Source organism: Gossypium raimondii, chromosome 12 (genome assembly GCF_025698545.1).
Source record: "Gossypium raimondii isolate GPD5lz chromosome 12, ASM2569854v1, whole genome shotgun sequence".
Taxonomy (NCBI): Eukaryota; Viridiplantae; Streptophyta; class Magnoliopsida; order Malvales; family Malvaceae; genus Gossypium; species Gossypium raimondii.
This window is the reverse complement of record NC_068576.1, coordinates 40269294-40290180: the sequence shown is the minus strand read 5'-3', so window position 1 is coordinate 40290180 and position 20887 is coordinate 40269294. Positions and strand designations below refer to the sequence as shown.

The following is a 20887-nucleotide window of genomic DNA, read 5'->3' as shown; positions in this document are numbered from 1 at the left end:
CTTATGTACTGTTTTAACGTCTAACAAACAAAACACCCAAACATCTTTTCAAACACTTTCATACATCACATGGTTCTTCATAATTTTTTTTAATCTTAACAAACTTTTTTATTATAACCATTACATTCCTAATCATAATTAGTTTAAGCATTTGTCTTGTTTTCATGGTTAGGTTTATATATATATATATATATATATATATATATAAAACGAAACCGTAAATTGGAAATAATAAAAATGATGTTACGGTTATGATTGAATTTTGTATTCACATAAAATATTATGAATTTTTTTAATGTATTGATGATATAATTTTAGGTATTATCAATAAATAAGACAATAACATGTCATTTAAAATGAAATTAACTGTCGATTGAGTTTTAACTCGATTGACATCGATATTGTTGTTAGTGCAAGGGGATGTGGTTCGAGTGCATTAAAGCGCGTTATTCTCCTATTTAAGAGTTGGGAAGGGAATATGAATAGTTCTGAACATTGTATAAAAAAAAAGAAATGAGATCAATGTTAAAAAAAATGAAATCAACTAACCAAAAAGAACCGTACAAAATCCATCTATAAACACACACATATGGTTACTCTTCATATCGCAATTGCGCATGGTAAAATCTGAACTTGGATATTAAAAAGCTAAAGACCTTTGCTTTAGCCAACAATGCCAAGGTGTTAACTTGTTTCGTATTTGTTTTGAAATGGTATATTTAAGCATCAATTATATATATCGAAAGAGAAACAAGCAAAATTTAATGATCCAGTCGTCATATTTTATATTTTATTCATATAGACTATTCATGTCAAATTCGATGAAAATTAAAATTTTCTAACTATTTGTTTTATGTAATACTTTTAATCATTCAATAAATATTAATATATACTATATTTTAGATCGATATGATAAGGATATTAGATCAGTTTAAAATTTACATATATGACAAGTACAAGTATATCGATAAATTCAACGGTTGACTTGTTGAAATATTAATCTTGTGAAAAGATATAAAAGATGTAAAATCGTTTTAATTTTATACTAAGTGTAAATAGAATTCGAGTCTTTAAAATTAAAACTTGGGCCTATATGAAAGCCCATTGAACAGAATTTCTTTTAAAAAAATCTTGAAAAGGCAATGTAGTAATTAAAAGTAAACAGAAAAACCCAATTAAACAACTTTCCAAAAATAAAAATAAAATTATAAATAAAAATAAAAAATAGAAAGAGGGTTGATTTATATAGAATGCAATTGAATTTTAAAATGTAAAAAAATTCAAATTTCACCATAATTTTGAAAAAAACAAAATAGTTGAGAGAAGAAAAAAACTGGAAATAATAAATAAAAAACAAATAAAGAAATTCAGTCCTCCCTCCACCTAATGGCGATCGTTTACTTTTCAAAGTAGAAGACCCGTTTATAAAAGACCAAAAGCCACCGCTCCCTTTCCTCGGCCCTTCTTTATATTGAACAATCTCCTCTTCTCCTGAGCCGGCCTCTAACTCGCTGGCGACTCAGTCTTCACAATTTCTTTTTTGAATTTATTCTCGCGATGGGGTCATCGGAGCTGATATTCAGAGGCCATGAAACTCAGCCTGTTTCCGATTCCTATTCACCCAAACCCGACAAACCATGGGCTTCCGTTACCCGCCCGATTCGTTACATGCTCCGAGAGCAACGCCTTCTCTTCGTCTTCCTCGGCATTGCTATTGCCACTCTCATTTTCACCCTCTTCCCGGCCTCACGTGCTCCGCAACACAACTTCGCCGATTCCATAACCTACTTCCCCATCGACACACAGAGCAAGTTCTCCAACCCGCACCGACTCGGATTCGGATCGTCTAACCCGACGGGCAAGATCCCGTTGGGGTTAAAACGTAAAGGCCTGAGGATCGTGGTAACGGGTGGAGCCGGGTTCGTTGGGTCTCACCTCGTGGACCGGTTAATAGCAAGGGGAGATAGCGTGATGGTGGTGGATAACTTCTTTACCGGCAGGAAAGAAAACGTGATGCACCATTTCGGTAACCCCAATTTCGAGCTTATAAGACACGACGTGGTGGAGCCTTTGCTATTGGAAGTTGACCAGATCTACCATTTAGCGTGCCCTGCTTCACCAGTTCATTACAAATTCAACCCAGTCAAAACTATCATATCCTTTTTTCTTTTTTTGTTTACCATTTACTTGATTTTGCTGTATAAGGTGGTGGTTGTTTTCCTTAATGGTGGTTTTGTTACAAGACAAATGTGGTGGGGACATTGAACATGTTAGGACTGGCGAAAAGAGTAGGTGCAAGGTTCTTATTAACCAGTACCAGCGAAGTATACGGAGATCCTCTTCAACATCCTCAGAAGGAAACTTATTGGGGCAACGTTAATCCCATTGGTTAGACCCCCTTCCTTTCTCCACTCTTCTTATCTCCTCCCTCTTCGCTCACCGGAAAATCTCGAAACCGGTTTTTTTTTCATTTATATTGGTCTAATTAGACCTATAGTCCTTAAACTCTTCAGAGTTTTAAAATTAGGCCTCTCTTTTTATTATCGTAAATGACGTGTAAACTATTAATTCCTCTCATTTTACATAAAGCCGGTTAATGAAAATGTGGCATGTGGCATGTGGCATGTTTTTATTAGATTGAGAGTTTGAGTAGGGATCAGGTTTGAAATTAGAAGTGAAGGGGGAGGATTAGATTATAGAAGTTTTAGAATACAGGAAGCGGAGGCAGAATTAAACCTTCAAATTTCTGGTTCTATTCTCGAAAATTGGGCAGACACAATTTCTGCAGAAATGACAGTCTAGAAATTTTTAGATCTGTCGAAAATTTTAACAATTTTCAGAAAAAATCCGTGATTAGCGCCAAGAGGGGTCCCTTGAAAATCGTACTGACAACAAATGATTTTCTTGAGACACTTACACGTAGCACATATTTATTACATGTTCAGAATCAGACAGGTAATTTTACAAAATAAAATAAAATTAAAGGAATTTCGGTTTTGTAACGCTGAGAAATAGAAACGGCTACAGTATGATGATGATGGTGGGGGCATTTTTGGGAAACTTATTCCTTTTACTGCAAGTTTAGGCTTAGGGTTTTTTTTTTTGCTATTTGGCTCCCCTATCTGCTTACCTTCTGGAAAAAGCAAAGCAGCTTATGGCATTTTTTTCCTTCATATATATATTTCCTAGAAAAAAAAATCAGTTTAGCTTCTTTTTCTATTTTTTTTAATACCGGTTTGAATGTATGCCGACAGGTGTCCGAAGCTGTTACGACGAGGGGAAACGTACAGCCGAAACCCTGACAATGGACTATCACAGAGGAGCTGGAGTTGAGGTTAGATCATTTTAAGAAATTTACTGTAACAATCCAATTTTAACACCGAACTCTTAAAATCTTGTATATGTCACGTTTTCAGGTTAGGATTGCCCGGATTTTCAATACTTACGGACCTCGTATGTGCATCGATGACGGTCGTGTGGTTAGCAACTTTGTTGCTCAGGTGCCTCCCTTCAATCTTATTTATTGTTCCACAACTTTATTTGGTAGTGTCAGTATGGTTGTTAATGTCGATAATTGAATGCAGGCATTAAGGAAGGAGCCTTTGACTGTGTATGGTGATGGGAAACAGACAAGGAGTTTCCAATATGTTTCTGATCTGGTAAAACTCATATTTATTATTATTATTTACATTTTTACTGCATGTACATGTTCGCATTGCATGGTGAAAAAGAATGATATTTTCTGCATAGGAAATGTTAGGAAGTACATATTGTGAAATAAAGAAGCTCTTTTTTAAGTTTTTAACTGAAAAAGGTTCGTCTTCCTCTGTGGTTCTGAAATTCTGTTTTGGTGAGTGTAAAAATTAATTGAAGAAACATACACCATGTGACTGGTACCAAATGGGACCGTTAAACTTTAATTGCCTCATGGTTTGGTCTCAAGCATGCATCAGCTGTCATTGGAACTAATATATATATTTGCATGTATGTTCAAACAAATTGTACTTGTATAAAATGATAGTATCCTTCAGCTTTTCTTAATCAACTCTAAAGTGACCTTTTTGGGTTTTTTTAAATGTATTATATTTTAGAATAAACAGCTTGCTTATGGATATTTGGGTTTAATTGGGGTAGGTTTTAGGGTTAAGATTCCTTTCAAAATAATGCTTGTTCAAAATGACCTGTTAAAACAGGTGGAGGGGCTAATGCGCTTGATGGAAGGAGAACATGTTGGACCTTTTAACCTTGGAAATCCGGGTGAATTCACCATGCTTGAGCTTGCTGAGGTAATATTACCGGATAAAAACAATTGTGATTATACCAAAAAGAAATACTATAAAGATACGTGTTTTGACAGTGGTTACTCATTTACAGGTGGTACAAGAAACAATTGATCCAAATGCAAAGATAGAATTCAGACCCAACACAGAAGATGACCCACACAAGAGGAAGCCTGATATCTCGAGAGCCAAGGAGCTACTCGGTTGGGAACCCAAAGTCTCTCTCCGAAAGGGTCTCCCTCTGATGGTTTCGGATTTCCGGCAACGTATATTTGGTGATCATAAGGAGGGCAGCAGCAACAATGAAGCATCATCTTAAGGTGGCAATGGCAAAAGGCCAATCAAATATTATTTCACTGGAAAAGAACTCCCAACATATATAGTTAGCAGCAGCAGCAGTTTCAGTTTAAGTCCCCTTTAGAGGTTTTTTTTCCCTTTTTTGACATGTATTTGCCATCTTTTGTAATTTCCCATGTCTGTTGTAAGCTTTGATTGACAGTGAGCTTTGCAAAGCTTAAAAAAAACATTTTACCCTATTCTATTTAATGCAATAGCAGCAATAATATGATTATACGAGGTTTACTCCTGCAAAATCCAAACTCCTTCGATCATGCCCTCATTGCCTTTTAATGACAATTTTGGAATTGGGTCACTAGATATTTCAATTTGCTCTGGAAATATGATCAGCAGCGACACTGAAAGCTGAAACAAGGCATGCTACCCCAATGATATTGTTCCAGTTTCTAGTCTGAGCAGCAACGGCAGCACCGGCAACAGCACCCGCTATTAAAGTGTTTAACTGAAATGAAAATAAACAAGCTTGATAAAGCTATTTCATGCACTGTTATTCACTTCCCTTTTATAAACATAGGAAAACACTGTTATGAACCCGAATCTATCTATATATAATATAAGTGAAATGTTCATGTTTTCCCATATCAAGGGTAAGCTACTTTACCCCTTCACAGGAGGCAAACCAAATGGAAAATGTGCTCGGAATCCGCCTTTTAACTTACTAATATTATGATGCATATGTTCTCTATCACTTTTCGAAGTTGTTCCTAGATGAGCACAAATAAAGGAAAACTAATTTCTGAAGTCTATTAACTAACCGGGTCGTTCCGCTTCCGGTATTTCTGAAGCCCACAGCGAGTTGTGGCGAATACACCAGCAACGAGTCCTGAAAATAAACAAAAAGTGGCTTAAAATCTAGGGGATGATGCTTCATAATCAAGCTACAAAATAGGTTTGAAAGACACCCTTAAAGCAAAATCACATTCTTGAATCACTGATCAGTTCAGGCAGAGGATTGATGAGAGGTATATAGTAAGTTCAATTACCACTTTGGAAGCCGAATTTTCCAACAGACTTTGCCTGCAATTTGAGTTTAAGAGAGAAAAGAAATAACCATTTATCAAAAGCACCAATCAAACCAATATTAAAAACAAACAAATCCCTAATATATATATATATGAAATAATTAACCTAAATGTGTAAGTTCCCTTTACCACAAATGAAGCTTGAGCAATACCAGTTAAACCTGAACAACCATATCACCCGAAAATTAAAACAAGATTCAAGCTTTAGGTGGTTGGGTTTTGGCTAATTGGAAAGGTGGGTACTTTAATTTTAAAAGAAATGGAAAATTGAATATGGGTACCTCTTTTACGAGCATCATAAGGGGCAGAACAGAATCCCCAGAATACACCTGCCTGAAAAAATAGATTTTCAAATTGCTTGGGCTTTTAGTAAGAGAAGAAAGGAAAACGTTAGGTCAATAATTAGAAGTATGGAGTGTTTACCATAGCGAATCGGAGGACGGAATCGACGGCTAGGGAAGAGCAGGGAACAACGGCGGTGAACTCTTCTTCCATCTTCTCATTTAATTTTCAATGTCCAAGATCCGGTTTAATCCTTGGTTATCCGTACGTTGTCGAATTAAAATTTTAAAATTTGTTTAATTCATTTTTTATTATGTATTTTTATTATCAATATTCTTTTTTATTTTTAAGATCATAAGTGCGCTAAATTAGCCATATATATGCACACAAAAAAAATAATGATTAAATAGTTCAGATATTTTTGAAGATTTACAGAAATAGGCCATTTTGGAAGAGAGTGCATGAAAGCACATCCAGCTAGGCTTCCCACTTTCTCTCTTTTCGACCATAGAAGGTTTTTAGGGTTTTGTTATTTTTTTGGGATTAGTGTTGGTTTTTAGGTTTAGAGTTCTTTTAGGTTTAGGTATTTAAGGTTTTTAATCTTTAGAGTTTTGAAGATGACACCGTGGAAGCTTATAGGTAGATTTGAGGGGCTGGCAATACGATAACGCGTCTTAAAACACATACATTTCATATGTCGTGTCGAGATGGAACTATTACTTTAGAAACCCATCATGTGGAAGTTGGGTTCTGGGGTGACAGTGCTTTTTGCGGTCACGAGTCGAAGTCTAAGTAGATGTCCTAGTCGCCGGTTGTTATGCGGTCACGACTTGCTTCCATTTTGCTTTGCGTGCAAAAATCATGTAAGGACAATTATACAAAGTATATTAATGTAATCAATGAATTTTTTTTATTAACCAATTTGTTCAAAAAAATTACAAGTTTACAAATGAATATATTACACTTAAAGCACCAGATCTAACACCATTAACCTACATGGGTTGGTAATCTAGTGTAGATTTTGACTGTAACATCGGGTATTGAAGAACTGATGATTTACTCCCTACGTTCGAGTCCGAAGAAGGTACATCGAACCCTTTGGTTGAAGATGATAATGAAGATACAAGTGTGGACAAAGGGGTAGTGGATGTTTTTCACGAATCTAAATCCGAACCCGATGCAATTCAACAGTCCAGGCCAGATGTTTCAGAAGTAGCAGTTTTTTATGAACCAGAGTAGGTTCCAATTGAGCCAGAACCTTGCGGTTTCTGATGATGATAGTTTGGACAATGCTTCTGACCCAGATATGGGATTCAGGTTAAATAAAACTCTGTCCCACATGCATAACGTCAACCTTTCCACTAAGGGTGGGTTAGAGTTCCCACAGCTCTCGTACAGAAGACTTGGCCATGCAAGTTCTTCGTTAAATGTCAGGGAATTAGAAGTTGGCATAAACTATTCCTCAAAATATTCTTTTCTTACTACACTGAAGCGGTTCAACTTCAAGAATAATGTGAACTATTATATCACAAAATCTCATTCAGAGAAATTCAGGGCAAAGTGCGCAATGCACAACGGGAGGTGCCAATAAAAAATCATGACATATTTTTGGAAGAAGACGAGCTTATGGACAAGAAAGAAGTATACTGGTCTACAATGCCCCTGATTAACCTCAAGATGAATTCTAAGGTGTATTGTTCTTTGATGATGTCAGTCGCGTCCAGAGGAAGTTCTTTGAAATTATCTTGCAATCATTTCATCTCTATCCGACTACCTTGAAACTTGTTCGACACCTTCCCTAAAAATGCCTCGCAAAGGTTCTCCTTATCGAGAATGACCACTGCCCCCATAATGATTGGCTCATCCACAAGTAAACCGAGTTGTAAAGCTATGCCCATGCCCTCGAGTGTGATTATACACTCACCGCATGGAAGATGGAAGTGCCTCAAGTCTCCATCTTTCCACCAACGCGCTGATAAGTGTGAGATCCAATTTACAACCCTCGAGCATATGAGATGCATGTAAGAATCCCGTATCTTGCAAATAACAACGAATTTCCCTTGGTGCACTCTTAGATAAATTGTGTAGGAACCTCTTCAAAACCCGATCATCCGCCTATTTATATACAAAATAATTTAAAAAATTTAAGAAATTTAAAATTAACTCAATTGAAGTTAAAGAAAATTAAAAAATTTCCTTACCATTACCGATTGTGCAGCGGAATGACCTTGTCGTCTAAACAAACAACAGAACTTACCATTTGTGAAAAAATTAATCGAAATAAACAATTTACGAAATAATAAAGTAAACTAGAATATTTTTATGACAAATTTATTGCAAATTTTTGAACTAATCTTGTGAGAATAGCGAGAATGGGGAGAGTTAGATTTGAGTGAAAATAATGGAAAATGGCCTGGGTATTTCTAAGATAAAAAGTTATTGTTGGGCTTGTTTGAAATTTTATCGTTGACGTGTTTGGTTTTACCATTGGGGGAAAGCATCGGACGCGCTTTCACACACTCTCTCCAAAAACGACCTATTTCCCTACATCTTCAAAAAAAAAAAACCTATTTAGCCAATAATATTTTTTTACAATTATTTTGATTTTTTTATAGGAGTAATAATAAAGAAATATATATTACGAAATGTCATAATTCAGATATTTTTTGGTTAAATTTTGGTATTAATTTTTTTAAAAATAGTCAAATAACTTATTTTAATAAAATATAGATCAAAACATTAAAATTTTAATGATATTAGAGCGGTAACTCGTATGATAGACCATATGTACTTCATACTAACATAATATTTGTCTTATTTGATACATCAATAAATAATTTAAATTTTATAAAAATATTAAAAATAAAATGTAAATAATATATAAAAATTAAAAAAGTATTAAGTACACATGGATTCTCGTGTTTAAAAATTTATAAATTTTAGTCAATATTTTTGTTTGAAAAACAATGATTCTACCTTTTTTTTTAAGGTTGGTGGTCAAATTGAACTCTTTAAAAAATTGAGAGCGAAATTGATAAAAAAATATAAACATTAGAAACTAAATTTTTCATTATATTTTAATATTGGATCAACATTATAATTAGGGTTAAAATTGTAGCAAAAAAACATATTATGCCGTAATCCTTTTTGGGCTAAATTAGGGTTAATATGGGTTTGGACAAAAACAACAATTCATTTCTTTGCTGTTCATTTCCTATCTATTTAGCATTTTAGCCCAAATTTTACACACTTAAATAAGAATCCTTGAAAACCCTAGACTCGGGAATCAATATATAGACTCCGCCATAAGCATTCGTAACTTCGCCGCCGTTGATTATTATCTTCAAAAATACGCTGCGGCAACTAAGGTAATTTCTCCCTCTAAACCTAGCTTCCTCCTTTATTTTTTCTGTTCTTTTTTTTTTTATGATTTGACTCGGTGGAAACGCAGTGAGTTGGTGCGAAGATGAGTCGTGGTGCAGCAGCGGGACCCAAGGGGAAGAAGAAAGGAGCGACCTTTACTATCGACTGTGCTAAGCCGGTTGAAGATAAGATCATGGACATTGCCTCACTCGAAAAGTTCCTCCAGGAACGGATCAAGGTAGGCGGCAAAGCCGGTGCTCTTGGCGACTCCGTCACCGTCACCCGCGACAAGACCAAAATCACCGTCACGTCCGACTCCAACTTCTCCAAGCGGTACTTTCCTCATTTCTCTTCTCATCTTTTAGTTGTGATTTGGGGTTTAGGGTTTGCATCTATGAATTTTAGATCTTGAAAATGGCTTTGAATTTTAGGCAAAAATGCAGTTAAGGCCTATGATGATAACTTTTAAGGCTTGTTTCTCTAAACATTCGCAGTGGCCGCCTAAGAGCTTTCGCCTTCGCCGGGCTTGAGAGCTATTGCTGCTTTAATCCTTCCTTGGATGTCTGAGGCCTTGATAATATTGCCTTTTAATTTCCCTCTTGTTGCAGTTTCTCTTCCAGAGTGTATATAAATTGAATTGAATCTTATAAGGAAATGGGTTTTTGTTTGCTATATAAATTGAATTGATTTTGTGTTGAGAATTTGATAATTTTAAAAGCTTAGTGTTATGGATAGGATCAATGGAACTTTTAGTGTTGAGGTCAATGATGACAATTCTTAAGGCTTGTTTCTCAAAACATTCGCAGTGGCCGCCTGAGAGCTTTCGCCTTTGCCAGGCTTGAGAGCTTCTGCTGCTTTGATCCTTCCTTGGATGTCTGAGACCTCATTTTGGTTGTTGTTTGTTAGAAAGAAAAGAACTAGCTTTTGATTTTGAACATTCAATTAAGTCTTAGTTTGATTAATTGTTAGACTTTTTATTTCCAGTTATCTTAAGTACTTGACCAAGAAGTACTTGAAGAAGCACAATGTCCGGGATTGGCTTCGAGTGATTGCTTCCAACAAGGACAGATCTGTTTACGAACTCCGCTACTTCAATATTGCCGAGAATGAAGGGGAGGAGGAAGAATGAAGAATCAGTTCCACATTTTTTTTCTAGTTTACTGCTTTATTATTTCTTAGGAACCTCTTTTATCTATTTAAGGTGTCATGTTCTGCTTTTTTCCTTCAGACCTTACTCTAATTTGCAATGAAATTTTGATTGCTGATAGTAAAATTTGCTATAAAAAAGATGCATTTTTCTTTTGAGTTAACTAGTAAGCTCCTAATTGATCTTCAACCTTACAATTTCCAATTATCAGTGGCCTCCTTTTTTGCTTACATTACCATGGCTGGCAACTGGTGTTGGTATCTTCTTTTTGGGATCGACACGTAGTTACTTTGTTGAATTGGCAACGATGAAATGCTAGCTTGGATCAAAACCCCTTTGAGTCGTAATAGTTTTTTTTTCAAGTTTCATTAATACAAGTATAAAACATGTACAAATTTTTAGTACAAATCTATGTAATCAAGCAATGCAGTGCACAAGAAACGAAGAAAACTGAATTCCACATTGCAATTGTTTGTCTGGAACATGTTTATCGGGAGCTTGGATATCACTTCTTCAGTGAACCTCTATAGAAGCTAAGTCGAATTTACACGCTGATGGTGTGAGAATCACTTCCACAAGGATAATTTCCTCTATTATGTATAGTAAAAAAATAGTAAGATTTAGGGTGAGTTTGGATGGGTCACATTATTTAATTTCACTATCACCGCTGTTTTTACTCTAATCGTAAGTAAACACGCCATCCATCCAAACCTACCCTTAAACCTAAGTCCAAACTTACCCTTAAACCTAAGTTTTCAAGATCCAAGAGTTATTTAGTTATTTGTCAGGTCATTTTTCATTCGTGACTGGTTTTGTTTGATTTTTTAAAATAGAAAATTTTCAGATTTTGTTATTCATGTTTGATATTTGAGTTCGAATCATTTTAAGTTATTTGTTTATATTATTTTCATGTAATTTGATAATTAAATTAGATTGAACTGGATTTAAATTTATTTTTGGATGAAAAATAGAGAGGAAATGATGTAATCAAAAGAACGTGGTGCGAGAAGCCTATGCCTTCGGGTTTAGTTGAAGTTATTATAAGTTGTAATGTTCTTTGATAACTTTGAGGATTTATTTTCATTTTTTCCAATAAGAAAAATAATTTTGTGATTAAAAATTTATTAAAAATAATTATTAATTAATAAGTAAATAATAATAATAATAGCGAAGTATAAGGAAGGAGAGATTTTATAGATGGACGGTTACGCTGACCGTTGAGTGATATATGATGCAAAAGCTTACCAAAATCCCTGCCATTCAACCTCTCTATGTGAGTAAATTACAATACCATCTCCACCGGCAAACCCAATTATGCAATGTGCACTGAAATTCGCATGTTCGGCGGCGCCACCGTCGTCCGCTTCAATTGCGCCACTGCTCTTCTCCAATACCCACAACAAGAAGAAGAAGCTTAGAAATGGATGTTCAATCAGAGCTGAACTCAGCGATGACAATGACCCATTACTCCAAGCAGCAATCAATTCAGCTTCTCTTCGTTTTCACGAAACCCATCGACAAGGCAAGCAAAAAAAAAAAAATCCTCCCAATTCTCTATGTTACAGTATCTTTTCAAATTTCAGCTAACCTTTAATAGTGAAATTATAAATTGAACATGCAGACCCTCTTTTTATTGATCCATATGCTGGGTGCTTCGTTTCAACCCATACTCAAATGGATATGGAAACCAAGGCGAAACAATATTGCATTGCAACCAAGTTCATTGATGATAAGCTGCTTAGTACCGTAAACCACATGGATGGGCTTAAACAGGTTCTTCTTTTTAACTAACCCCATGGTTCAATTAACCTTTTCTTTTTTTTTTTTTTTTTGTGGTAAAATATTTGACTCTTTTTTTCAATATAAAATTTTCAGGTTGTGCTTTTATCAGATGGAATGGATACTCGGCCATATAGGCTTAATTGGCCAAGCTCTACCATTATGTTTGATATATCCCCTCTAAGGGTATTCCAGAAGGCGGCTGAGAAGCTTGATGGTGCCTAACTGTTGAACTTTTAGGAAAATTAGCAATTCATTTTTCTGTATATGTCTTGAATTTTTACAATCTAGTATTTTTATTGTATATGGTTTGGTTTTAGATTAGACAATGTAGTTGAATATGTTCTGAGAGAGATTGTTGTTGAACGATATTAGGTGTCGGGGCTAAGATCCCACAGCGATGTTTGTTTCTTCATGTTCCATTGGAAACCCCTAACATTCAAGAAACTTTGGTTACAAAAGGCTTTAATGGTACTCGCCCGAGCGTATGGGCTATACAGGTGAAAAATGGTTATCCCGATGCTTGTTAGCTGAAACTTTCGGCCCGAATTTATGATTCTTTCAATGTTGTTTTTGGATAGGGACTACCTTTGATGACTTTGGTAAGTTTCGAAGAGATCTTACTCACGGTAAGTGGAATGGCCATGAAGGGTTGCCTTTTCTTCGGTGAGTTGCCTGCATGGTTGGCAGAGACTGGAATCGGTAACAAGGTCTGTTATGTTATTTTTTTCATAGCTGTACTTGTTCTATAATGTACATTGCTTGTTCTTCATATGCCCTGTTGTTTGGTTTTCCCTGTTGCAGTCTAGTATGAAGAAATGGATTAACAATATTTTTATGAGCTACGGTTTCAAGGTGGACATGATTAGCTACAACGAAGTAGCTAAAAGATTAGGTAAGGTGGTAAAACCGGGAGACTACGAGAAGATACTATTTGTTGCGGAACAATTGCGGTGTTCGGATGATCAGGTACAATTGACTTGTTTCTGGTTTAAACTGTGAAACCATCAGAGTTCATTAGTTTACATATACATGTTATAAATGTTCATCTTATTGTTAATTATGGTGAGTTTTTTGTTTTTCTTGCAAAGATGGAAACTTGGAGGAAAGAGTTGCAAAGGGTGGACGAAGATGGAGATGAGGAAGGGTTTGAGGACCTTTAAATGGACAAAGAATTGCTTTCTTTCTTTTTTTGGGTGTGGCCTGTAATGGAATTATCCTTTCTGTTTCTGTAATTTCTTGCCAAGTTTCCTGGTTACACGTACCTAAAAGGCTTGAGAGAGAGTTTCCCTTTGTTTTTAAATCGTTTTTTTGGTAAATGGAATACATAAAAAGGCTTTCCACCCAGAGTATACTTATTACTTACATAGCAGTATATAAACAAATAAATGGTCAAATTTTGTTATTAGTCCCTATATTTCTCTCAAGTTGCAAACTTAGTTTATGTACGCTAACTTAATCATTTCTACTACTGTTCACATATATCATTTCCTGCTTATTCTTTTCATATGATACCCATCAGTTTAATAGCTACATCGAAATTAAAAAAGGATAAATTTCAAAACCAACTTTAATATGATGTGTTATTGGGATATATCTCAAAACCATACATGAATTATGGTTTAACGCGTAATTGTGTATATAAATTTTTATTTTATTAAATTCTTGTAAATTATTAACATAATTATTTATATAATATCATTTTATATTTATATATTGTATATATAAATTATTATATGTATCCAATTTAGAAATAAATTGATATATTTATGTCTTTAAATGTAAATGATTAAATGAAAATTAAAATTTCAGGTATACATTTTAACCATAATTAGAATTTTGTGTATAATTATACCAAATTAAAATTAATGTATACTACTACATATTAAATCAAAATTCATGTATAATTTTGATATTTATCCCATTATACAAAATTTTTATAGTAATACAAATGTATACATAATTTTAATGATTTAATTGTATGCACTTAAAAGAATTATATATAATATATTTTATAATAGAGTTTGTAATTTATAAATTAAAATAATATTTCATGTATAAAATTACACAATTAAAATTCATTAGAATCAAAATTCATACGTAAATTTAAAATTGATCTCAAATAAAATGACAAACAAAGATTAAATCCACAAAGCTTGACTATTATTTGAATCAAAATTGATATTTCAAAATTTTAGAATACAAAAACTAAGATCAAATTGAATAAACTAATAGCAAAATATAACTTACATAAATATAAACTCGCATCGTAAAATTGCCTCCAAAAGTGTAGGAACGTTTGCCGGCTCACCTCGCAACAGCAATAGACAATATTAAAACTGTTACTGCCTTTCTCCATTACCTTTGCCTGGAAAAGCAGTTTGTTTTGCTTCCTTACACCACTTAACAAGATGGTACAGCCAAAATTTATGAGATTTAGTTGCTCTGTTTCTTGTTCTTGCCACTGGCACCTTTGCTTTTATTTTTCTTCTGTTTCTGCCCACTCCGTTTGTTATCCTCGGATTTTTCGTGATGATGCATCTCCACAAACTTTATTGGTTTTATAATTACCCCAGGTTTCTTCACTACCTGTATGGAAAACAAGCAAGGTGAGTACATAAAAAAGTGGGAGACATGCAAGCAACGAATATACAGACAAGGAACATCGGAAATAGTTTCCCAGATTTTACGAATCTCTATTTTTGTCGATCACCGAAGAAATGTGTCAAGTTCTGAGGTTGATTTTGAAAAGATACAACTTACTTCTGGTCGATTAAGACTTCTGATTGCTGTCTCCGGGTTAGATTCTGATCCAATAGGCATTCGCATACTTTGTTCAAAAAGTTCCTTGGATGTGAACGGGTAGGGCAAAGATTTTGTCTGCAATTTCTCAGCCTATCCAATACAGTTGAGAGTGAAATTTAGACACACCTCAACTTGAGATAAAAATTGAAGAATAAAACTAAACCACTTACTTTTTTATCCACCTTTTCGGAGATAATGACATGCTTGAGCTGTGCATCCTTCCTTTTCTTAAGACTTTCTTCCCTCTTTCGCTTAGCGTCTTCGTGTTCCTTAAGCATCCACCAAGGCAAACCTTTTTTTTGCTGTACATGAGTCCATTGGCCCCAACCGGGGAGCAAAACAGGTTTATCCGGTTCAGGGTTTTCCTCATTCAGGATTTCCTGTTTATCCTTTTCAAATTCTTCTTCCACATCGTCCCCAGCAAAAGCATGTCGAATGAGTTCTGACTGAGAAGGGAGTTCATATGATTCCTTGGGGGCTGAGGACAAAATCCCATCCACCATTTGTTCGCTCTCCGAATCACTATCCTCTTCTCCCTCCTTCAGAGTTTGCAAAGAAAAAACAGAACAATAAGGAGTTGCCAAACCACATAAACGTGTAGCAAAATTAAAAGTATCAGAGAGATCAAACCTCCATGTCTTTATTATGCACAATAGCTTCCTTCACTTGTTGCAACTTTTTCGCATTTTTATCAACTCCATTCTCACTTTTCATCTGTGATTGTATACAGACCAGTTAGCATAAATCCAGCTTAAACTGGATTTAAGAATATTTGAAGTGATAGCAAAGGATAACCTTTCTCCACGAGTCAGAAGCAAAAATAGCAACTTCATATGTTGTTTTTGAACCGGGGTCTCCATTGTCATCAAAATTCTGTGATTCGAAACAGTACAATATCTATCATCCTTGCAGACTAAAGGAATTGAAAAAGAGAAGGCTACAAGAAAATCATAAGCGTTATTACCTTGAATATGGAAACATCAGCTGCTTCTTTACGATCATAATTAGGGCCAACATCCTTCTCAACATCATTTCTTTTGCCGCCCTCAATGTTAACATTCGCTTTGGCTTCCAAATCGCCTTCACTATCACTATTACCATAATAATTATCCATTTTCATCTTATTATCAGTTTTGGTCTTCTTGTTAGAATCTGGAACTTCATTATTTGCCCTGCCAAAGACCCTTCTACCACTTGCAGTGGCTGGTTTTGAATTTTCTGCATCATTTGTACCCTCCAATTGCTCATACTCTTGAAGAGCAAGCTTAGCTTCTTCAATCGCTTCTTCCCTTCTTTTCTTCAGTCCACGAACCTAACACAGAACGGAGGCAGAAAATATCAGGATAAAATAAAAACAACTCATTGGTATCTTTGACGGTCCAAATGAAAATACAGCAATAAATACCATGAAAGGTAAGGAAAGAACTCCAGAATTAGGCAATTCTTCATCGTCTTCTAATACTTTCAGCGTTTTCTCTTTTGCTTTTTCTAGCAACTCAGATGCCCTATCCTCGTTTGAACCCTCGTCATCATCGTCACTACTACTATCACTGCTACTACTACTGTCCTTAACAGTGTTAATTTTTCTTGTCAAAAGAGCATGTTGGTGAAGCTGTTCAGCCATAGCCGCTCGAGTGCCTTCGTCCTGGGCATTCAAACCTCGTTCTAAGATACGCCTTGCCCACTTTGACTTATTTTTGTGCTTCAAAGTCATTCGCTCCTGCATCATCAAGAAATAAAGAGAAAAATCAAGATTCAACATTTGTTATTTATTTTTTGGTAAACCACAGATGAAAGAATACTGTTTGAGAATTGAATTTATGACAATCAAGGAAAATGATTGGTCACCTCAGCCCGTTTGAACTCTTGCTTCCTAGCCTGCTCTTTGGCAGCCTCTGGATCCATCAGCATTTCTGCAGATTCCACTTTCAGTTTATCTTTATTCTTTAAACGATGATAGGTTTTGGACTTGATCTTTTTTATGCGCTTCTGCTTCATTTCATGGCGGAAAAGCAGGCTGCGCATTTTAGCAACATGATCCCGGTGCTTCATATAATCTTCCTCAGATATCTGCCAAGCAGTGATGAAGACCAAAAACACTTGAAAAATCTTCAAGAAATTAACAACTAAATTTTAAGCAGTACAAACAAACATTTTCACATAAAATTTGCAACAGAACAAAGACCATGAAAAAAGGATCGAGTCCATCCAAATACTGAGCAAATGACAGCCATCAAAAGGCCATTGCATAAGCACACCCAACTGCTTTTCTCTTTATTCAGAAAAATGTTCAAAAGTACAATAAGTTCCAAAATACAAATATTCAAAAATCAAGATGCAACCTATTTTTGCTCCTAATATGAAAACTCCTTTCATTCACATAGAACATCATGGTCTCAGTAAATTTCAACAATTCTTCAACAACATAGTCAGCACTTGTCAGAACCAAATAACTTGGAAAGACCTTTAAGCTCTCCATTAGAAAAACCAAAATATCAGCCCAAATATTTCCAGAAGTTCTATTAAGCAAAAAAGCAGGCCAACAGTAAGAATTAAAAAAAAAAAGTTGAGTCCAAAATCCATAGAAAAAATACTTACTATATCTGCATTTAGACATTAAACACCAATGTGCGCTATGTTAGATAAAAGATGGGTAAAAGCACTCAAGAGTTTAAAGTGCACTCTAGAATCTCAAAAAAAAAACTCTAAACATGGTTGTACAGCAATATGCTATACCTTAATTATGACAGGCAAAGCTTTAGCATGGTCTATGTTCTTTTAATTAAAATATCAAGATGAAAATCATCACAAACGTTTAGGAAAAGTTACTCAGGAAGAAGAAATTTGTTATAAAAAGTCCATGATTAGGAGAGGCAGACATGTTACAGAACTTATGAAATCAACCAACTCCAGACATAATGAACACAATCAAAATGGCCCATACCTTATTTAACTCCAGAAGTTTGGAACCATCTGCTTTGTGAGCTTCCATAACTTTGTCATCATAAACCAAAGAAGCAATTTTCTTCTCAAACTCAGTTCTAGGCTCAAATTCAGAAGCTATTGCCCCTACAGTTGAAAACCCCAAGTCTACATCTCCACCAAAAAAAACAGTAGGAGCTTCTCTATTCCTTTTGACCAGATGCTCCCACTTAGTAATATCTTTCTTTGAATGTTCATAAACTGCCATCCTCTCCAATTTCTCTCTATCTACCTTCGGCAATGGAGCTTGAACAGATGTAGACTTTCTGTCCATGTGTTGCACTCTTTTTCTAAGTTTGCTATACCCCGCTTTTCCTTGAATAGGATCCAAAAGATCTTGAAGTGTAATGTGGCTGTCACCCTCAAGAACATCACGAGTAGGGTTGTCTTCTGACTCAGGATGTGCCTCGGATATAACCACACTATTCCTCTTCTTCTTGCCTACAACAATACAATTTTGAGATCAAACATTTCAACTGAATAATAAATAGTATAAAGGTAACCACCTAATGCCTGCATGAATAGTTCTCAAAACTTATTCTTCCGGACTAAGTCACACACTTTTTCAATCAAGGTGCAATTCAATCAAAATACCTCGTTTCAATACAATACAAAAATAAAGTTCAAATTGGTAAAAATGATGACTAGACAGATTTTTACATAGGCCGTCCACCGTTAGACAGATAGCAAACATGTTCTGAGGACATTCATTACATTTCTCAAATAACAAACCAGTAGCAACTTTTAATTGACAATAAAAAATAGTATAATTAATTGATAACCTGACTGAGATTTAAAATCTGCCAATTAAAGTCAATGACCATCAAAAACATATATAGGTCATTGACTTGGTTGATCAGTAAAATCCATACTTATCAAACTATACAAATTTGACAAATTCTTACCTCCAAAGGCATCAGTTGACATTCCAGTGACCCCTTGCAACATCCTCAAGTGCCTTTCATCATCTTCCTCTTCGTCCCCATCACTCGCATCAACATCATCATTTCGACTACCCTTGTTCCCACCAACACCAAAGTCGCCATCATCATCTTCGTCATCTGATGGTACATTCTCATCCTACATGAGAAAAAGAAAACACTGATAAACATACAACAAATAAAAATAGGAACAATAGGTTAGTATGCAATCTAAAAAGATTTCCTACAACACAAAAGCTCAGAAGCACTGCAGAACGTGGTTGATCATATGTGCCTAATTGCGAAGTATAGGAATTGGATCTCACTTTGGAAAGTATAGAATTCCCTAGTAGGGGTTATATGACTTAGGCTATTCATATTCCATACCAAAATAAAATTATACTGAAATAAAATTCAATTATGCACTTCAACGAGCTAACAATAGAGAAACGAACCTCAAAATCCTCAGGTAGCTCGTAATCATAGTTCTCGACAGGATCAAAACGGCGGTTCTTCCGGGACTCTTCTTGTGGAACTTCTTCCTCATACTCATAAACATCGTTTCCAACATCTAAATCGATACCGTCATCGCTATCGGAAGCTATTTTAGGGTCCAGGCGATCAAGCTCCGTTCGTAGCGCAGAAGGCAAGCGAGGACCTTTCCCCTTCTTTCTCGTATCGTTCTTGTTTTTCTTCATCGGTCCTTTGGAGTTGGAATACTTTTTGAACTTCTTGCTGTTTCCGGATTCACCGCCAACGGCTCTCTCTTTCCGCTTTTTAACTGCCATCGTATTGGCAGTGTTTCAAATATCGATGCCGCGGGTCGCTATTTTGCAATATCGGCACCGTCCGCCGCTATAAAGATCTCAATAGGCGGTGTAACGGAAAATAGCGGCGATAACGTTATCTATTTCCGCTAAACGGATAGCTTTAAAACAAATATCTGCTTCTCACCAAAGTAAACAGAGAGAGAAAAGATGAGATGATACGACGTAATAAGTAACGAGCAGTAGGATCAAAAGCTGAAAATCAAAAATAGCAGAGTGATGCAGATGCAGAGGCAGAGAGCAGATATTGGACTCTTTAAGTTTAGGGTTGAAGGAAGATGAGGGCGGGTCCGGAAAAAAAATGATACGACTTTTTATTAAAATCATTCGATTTTGAGCTCAGTTGGGTCGGATTCAGACTGGGCCGATACAAAATTTTAAGCTATTTTTAGGCTGGGCCCGGGCATGGGCTTAATACGAAAGAGTCGTATTAAAGCTAAATCATGCCATTTAAGTACACATTTTAATTCGTTCAAGATTTTTACTGGTTTAATAATTTATTAGATCATATCCAATTAAGCAGGCTCTTACCGAAGACAGTTGGTAATCCGATCAAGAAAGTAAGATGATCAGCTTCTAGTTTTGTTCGTTGAGTAATATCGTCGAACACTTGGTGACCTGAAAAAAACGAACTGGAGAAAAAGAACTTAATAGAAAGGGCCTTGAATCCAAAATCAAATCGAATCGAAGATTTTGAAAAAGGAGAAATAGAGGGGCAACTTAAAATGGGTTAACAGTTGGAGACAACCCTTGACGACGATTTGATGGCGATGAAAGCTCACGGCGGCTAGGGTTTCAAAACAAAACAGAAGGCTCCTTTTCTTGGTTAGCTTTGCAGAAGGCTCAGTTCGACAGAGAAGTGAAAGGTTTTGTTGGTGAATAAAACAGTAGAAAAGGGAAAGACCAAGACTCTAGAGGGCTCAAGAGCGGCCCAAATCTTGTAGTTTCTAATCAACGCCATTTCCAGGCTGTGGGTATTATTTTCTTGCTTTAACTTCATTGCCTTCATTCTTTTTGGTGGAGCTAACATAACATAAGCCGACCATCCAACCGTAAATGCTCCACGATTGTTTTTAGGATTCTTGGAACACTATCGAATTATAAGAAAAACTTCCATCATTTC

The 20887-nt window shown here is 35.5% G+C and overlaps 5 protein-coding genes and 2 non-coding genes across 8 annotated transcripts; 5 read left to right on the top strand and 2 right to left on the bottom strand.

Moving 5' to 3' along the window:
- Window positions 1-1419: 1419 nt before the first annotated feature.
- On the top strand, window positions 1420-4873 carry LOC105764114 (UDP-glucuronic acid decarboxylase 2). Of its 2 annotated transcripts, none has more exons than XM_052625073.1 (7): window positions 1420-2159; window positions 2246-2388; window positions 3255-3334; window positions 3417-3500; window positions 3585-3659; window positions 4194-4286; window positions 4375-4873. In XM_052625073.1, exons 1-7 carry the CDS (start codon window positions 1558-1560, stop codon window positions 4597-4599), a joined length of 1302 nt encoding a protein of 433 aa, XP_052481033.1. In that variant the 5' UTR covers window positions 1420-1557; the 3' UTR covers window positions 4600-4873. The 2 variants fall into 2 exon arrangements, with proteins under 2 accessions (XP_052481033.1, XP_052481032.1); XM_052625072.1 differs by having other exon boundaries at window positions 1421-2155; window positions 2242-2388.
- On the bottom strand, window positions 4316-6248 carry LOC105764115 (outer envelope pore protein 16-4, chloroplastic). The gene is made up of 6 exons (XM_012582583.2): window positions 6083-6248; window positions 5941-5992; window positions 5789-5820; window positions 5621-5654; window positions 5393-5460; window positions 4316-5079 (listed from the first exon to the last, which is right to left on the bottom strand). The coding sequence occupies exons 1-6, from the start codon at window positions 6152-6154 to the stop codon at window positions 4942-4944; spliced, it is 396 nt and encodes a 131-aa protein (XP_012438037.1). The 5' UTR covers window positions 6155-6248; the 3' UTR covers window positions 4316-4941.
- Window positions 6249-9141: 2893 nt separating this feature from the next.
- Window positions 9142-10614, top strand: LOC105764113 (60S ribosomal protein L22-2). Its single transcript, XM_012582581.2, has 3 exons — window positions 9142-9309; window positions 9393-9637; window positions 10289-10614. Exons 2-3 carry the CDS (start codon window positions 9408-9410, stop codon window positions 10431-10433), a joined length of 375 nt encoding a protein of 124 aa, XP_012438035.1. The 5' UTR covers window positions 9142-9309; window positions 9393-9407; the 3' UTR covers window positions 10434-10614.
- On the top strand, window positions 9752-9875 carry LOC128035697 (small nucleolar RNA SNORD14). The gene has a single exon (XR_008192248.1). It is a non-coding gene; the product is annotated as a small nucleolar RNA SNORD14 (small nucleolar RNA).
- Window positions 10064-10187, top strand: LOC128035708 (small nucleolar RNA SNORD14). Its single transcript, XR_008192259.1, has one exon. It is a non-coding gene; the product is annotated as a small nucleolar RNA SNORD14 (small nucleolar RNA).
- Window positions 10615-11663: 1049 nt separating the features above from the next.
- LOC105764112 (hypothetical protein) lies at window positions 11664-13573 on the top strand. Its single transcript, XM_012582580.2, has 7 exons — window positions 11664-11973; window positions 12073-12224; window positions 12327-12447; window positions 12606-12730; window positions 12812-12940; window positions 13035-13199; window positions 13322-13573. The coding sequence occupies exons 1-7, from the start codon at window positions 11766-11768 to the stop codon at window positions 13391-13393; spliced, it is 972 nt and encodes a 323-aa protein (XP_012438034.1). The 5' UTR covers window positions 11664-11765; the 3' UTR covers window positions 13394-13573.
- A 798-nt stretch (window positions 13574-14371) lies between these two features.
- Window positions 14372-20448, bottom strand: LOC105764111 (U3 small nucleolar RNA-associated protein 14). The gene is made up of 12 exons (XM_012582579.2): window positions 20296-20448; window positions 19393-19880; window positions 18923-19097; window positions 17980-18458; window positions 16884-17105; window positions 16441-16755; window positions 16000-16347; window positions 15831-15908; window positions 15666-15749; window positions 15206-15574; window positions 14994-15125; window positions 14372-14819 (listed from the first exon to the last, which is right to left on the bottom strand). Exons 2-12 carry the CDS (start codon window positions 19723-19725, stop codon window positions 14667-14669), a joined length of 2688 nt encoding a protein of 895 aa, XP_012438033.1. The 5' UTR covers window positions 19726-19880; window positions 20296-20448; the 3' UTR covers window positions 14372-14666.
- Between the last annotated feature and the right edge of the window lie 439 nt (window positions 20449-20887).

Bases quoted from the DNA above. Each gene is read 5' to 3' on its own strand.
- LOC105764114 (XM_052625073.1), top strand. From the start codon at position 1,558: ATGGGGTCATCGGAGCTGATATTCAGAGGCCATGAAACTCAGCCTGTT. The intron at 2,389-3,254 runs GTTAGACCCCCT...GTATGCCGACAG, and splicing joins GGGCAACGTTAATCCCATTG to GTGTCCGAAGCTGTTACGAC. The intron at 3,660-4,193 runs GTAAAACTCATA...CTGTTAAAACAG, and splicing joins TCCAATATGTTTCTGATCTG to GTGGAGGGGCTAATGCGCTT.
- LOC105764115 (XM_012582583.2), bottom strand. From the start codon at position 6,154: ATGGAAGAAGAGTTCACCGCCGTTGTTCCCTGCTCTTCCCTAGCCGTC. The intron at 5,993-6,082 runs GTAAACACTCCA...CTATTTTTTCAG, and splicing joins CCGTCCTCCGATTCGCTATG to GCAGGTGTATTCTGGGGATT. The intron at 5,080-5,392 runs GTTAGTTAATAG...TTTTCATTTCAG, and splicing joins ACCGGAAGCGGAACGACCCG to TTAAACACTTTAATAGCGGG.
- LOC105764113 (XM_012582581.2), top strand. From the start codon at position 9,408: ATGAGTCGTGGTGCAGCAGCGGGACCCAAGGGGAAGAAGAAAGGAGCG. The intron at 9,638-10,288 runs GTACTTTCCTCA...TTTTATTTCCAG, and splicing joins GACTCCAACTTCTCCAAGCG to TTATCTTAAGTACTTGACCA.
- LOC105764112 (XM_012582580.2), top strand. From the start codon at position 11,766: ATGCAATGTGCACTGAAATTCGCATGTTCGGCGGCGCCACCGTCGTCC. The intron at 11,974-12,072 runs GCAAGCAAAAAA...TTGAACATGCAG, and splicing joins TCACGAAACCCATCGACAAG to ACCCTCTTTTTATTGATCCA. The intron at 12,448-12,605 runs GTGCCTAACTGT...GAACGATATTAG, and splicing joins GGCGGCTGAGAAGCTTGATG to GTGTCGGGGCTAAGATCCCA.
- LOC105764111 (XM_012582579.2), bottom strand. From the start codon at position 19,725: ATGGCAGTTAAAAAGCGGAAAGAGAGAGCCGTTGGCGGTGAATCCGGA. The intron at 15,750-15,830 runs GTTATCCTTTGC...ATACAATCACAG, and splicing joins CTTCTGACTCGTGGAGAAAG to ATGAAAAGTGAGAATGGAGT. The intron at 14,820-14,993 runs GTAAGTTGTATC...TTTTCCATACAG, and splicing joins GAAGTCTTAATCGACCAGAA to GTAGTGAAGAAACCTGGGGT.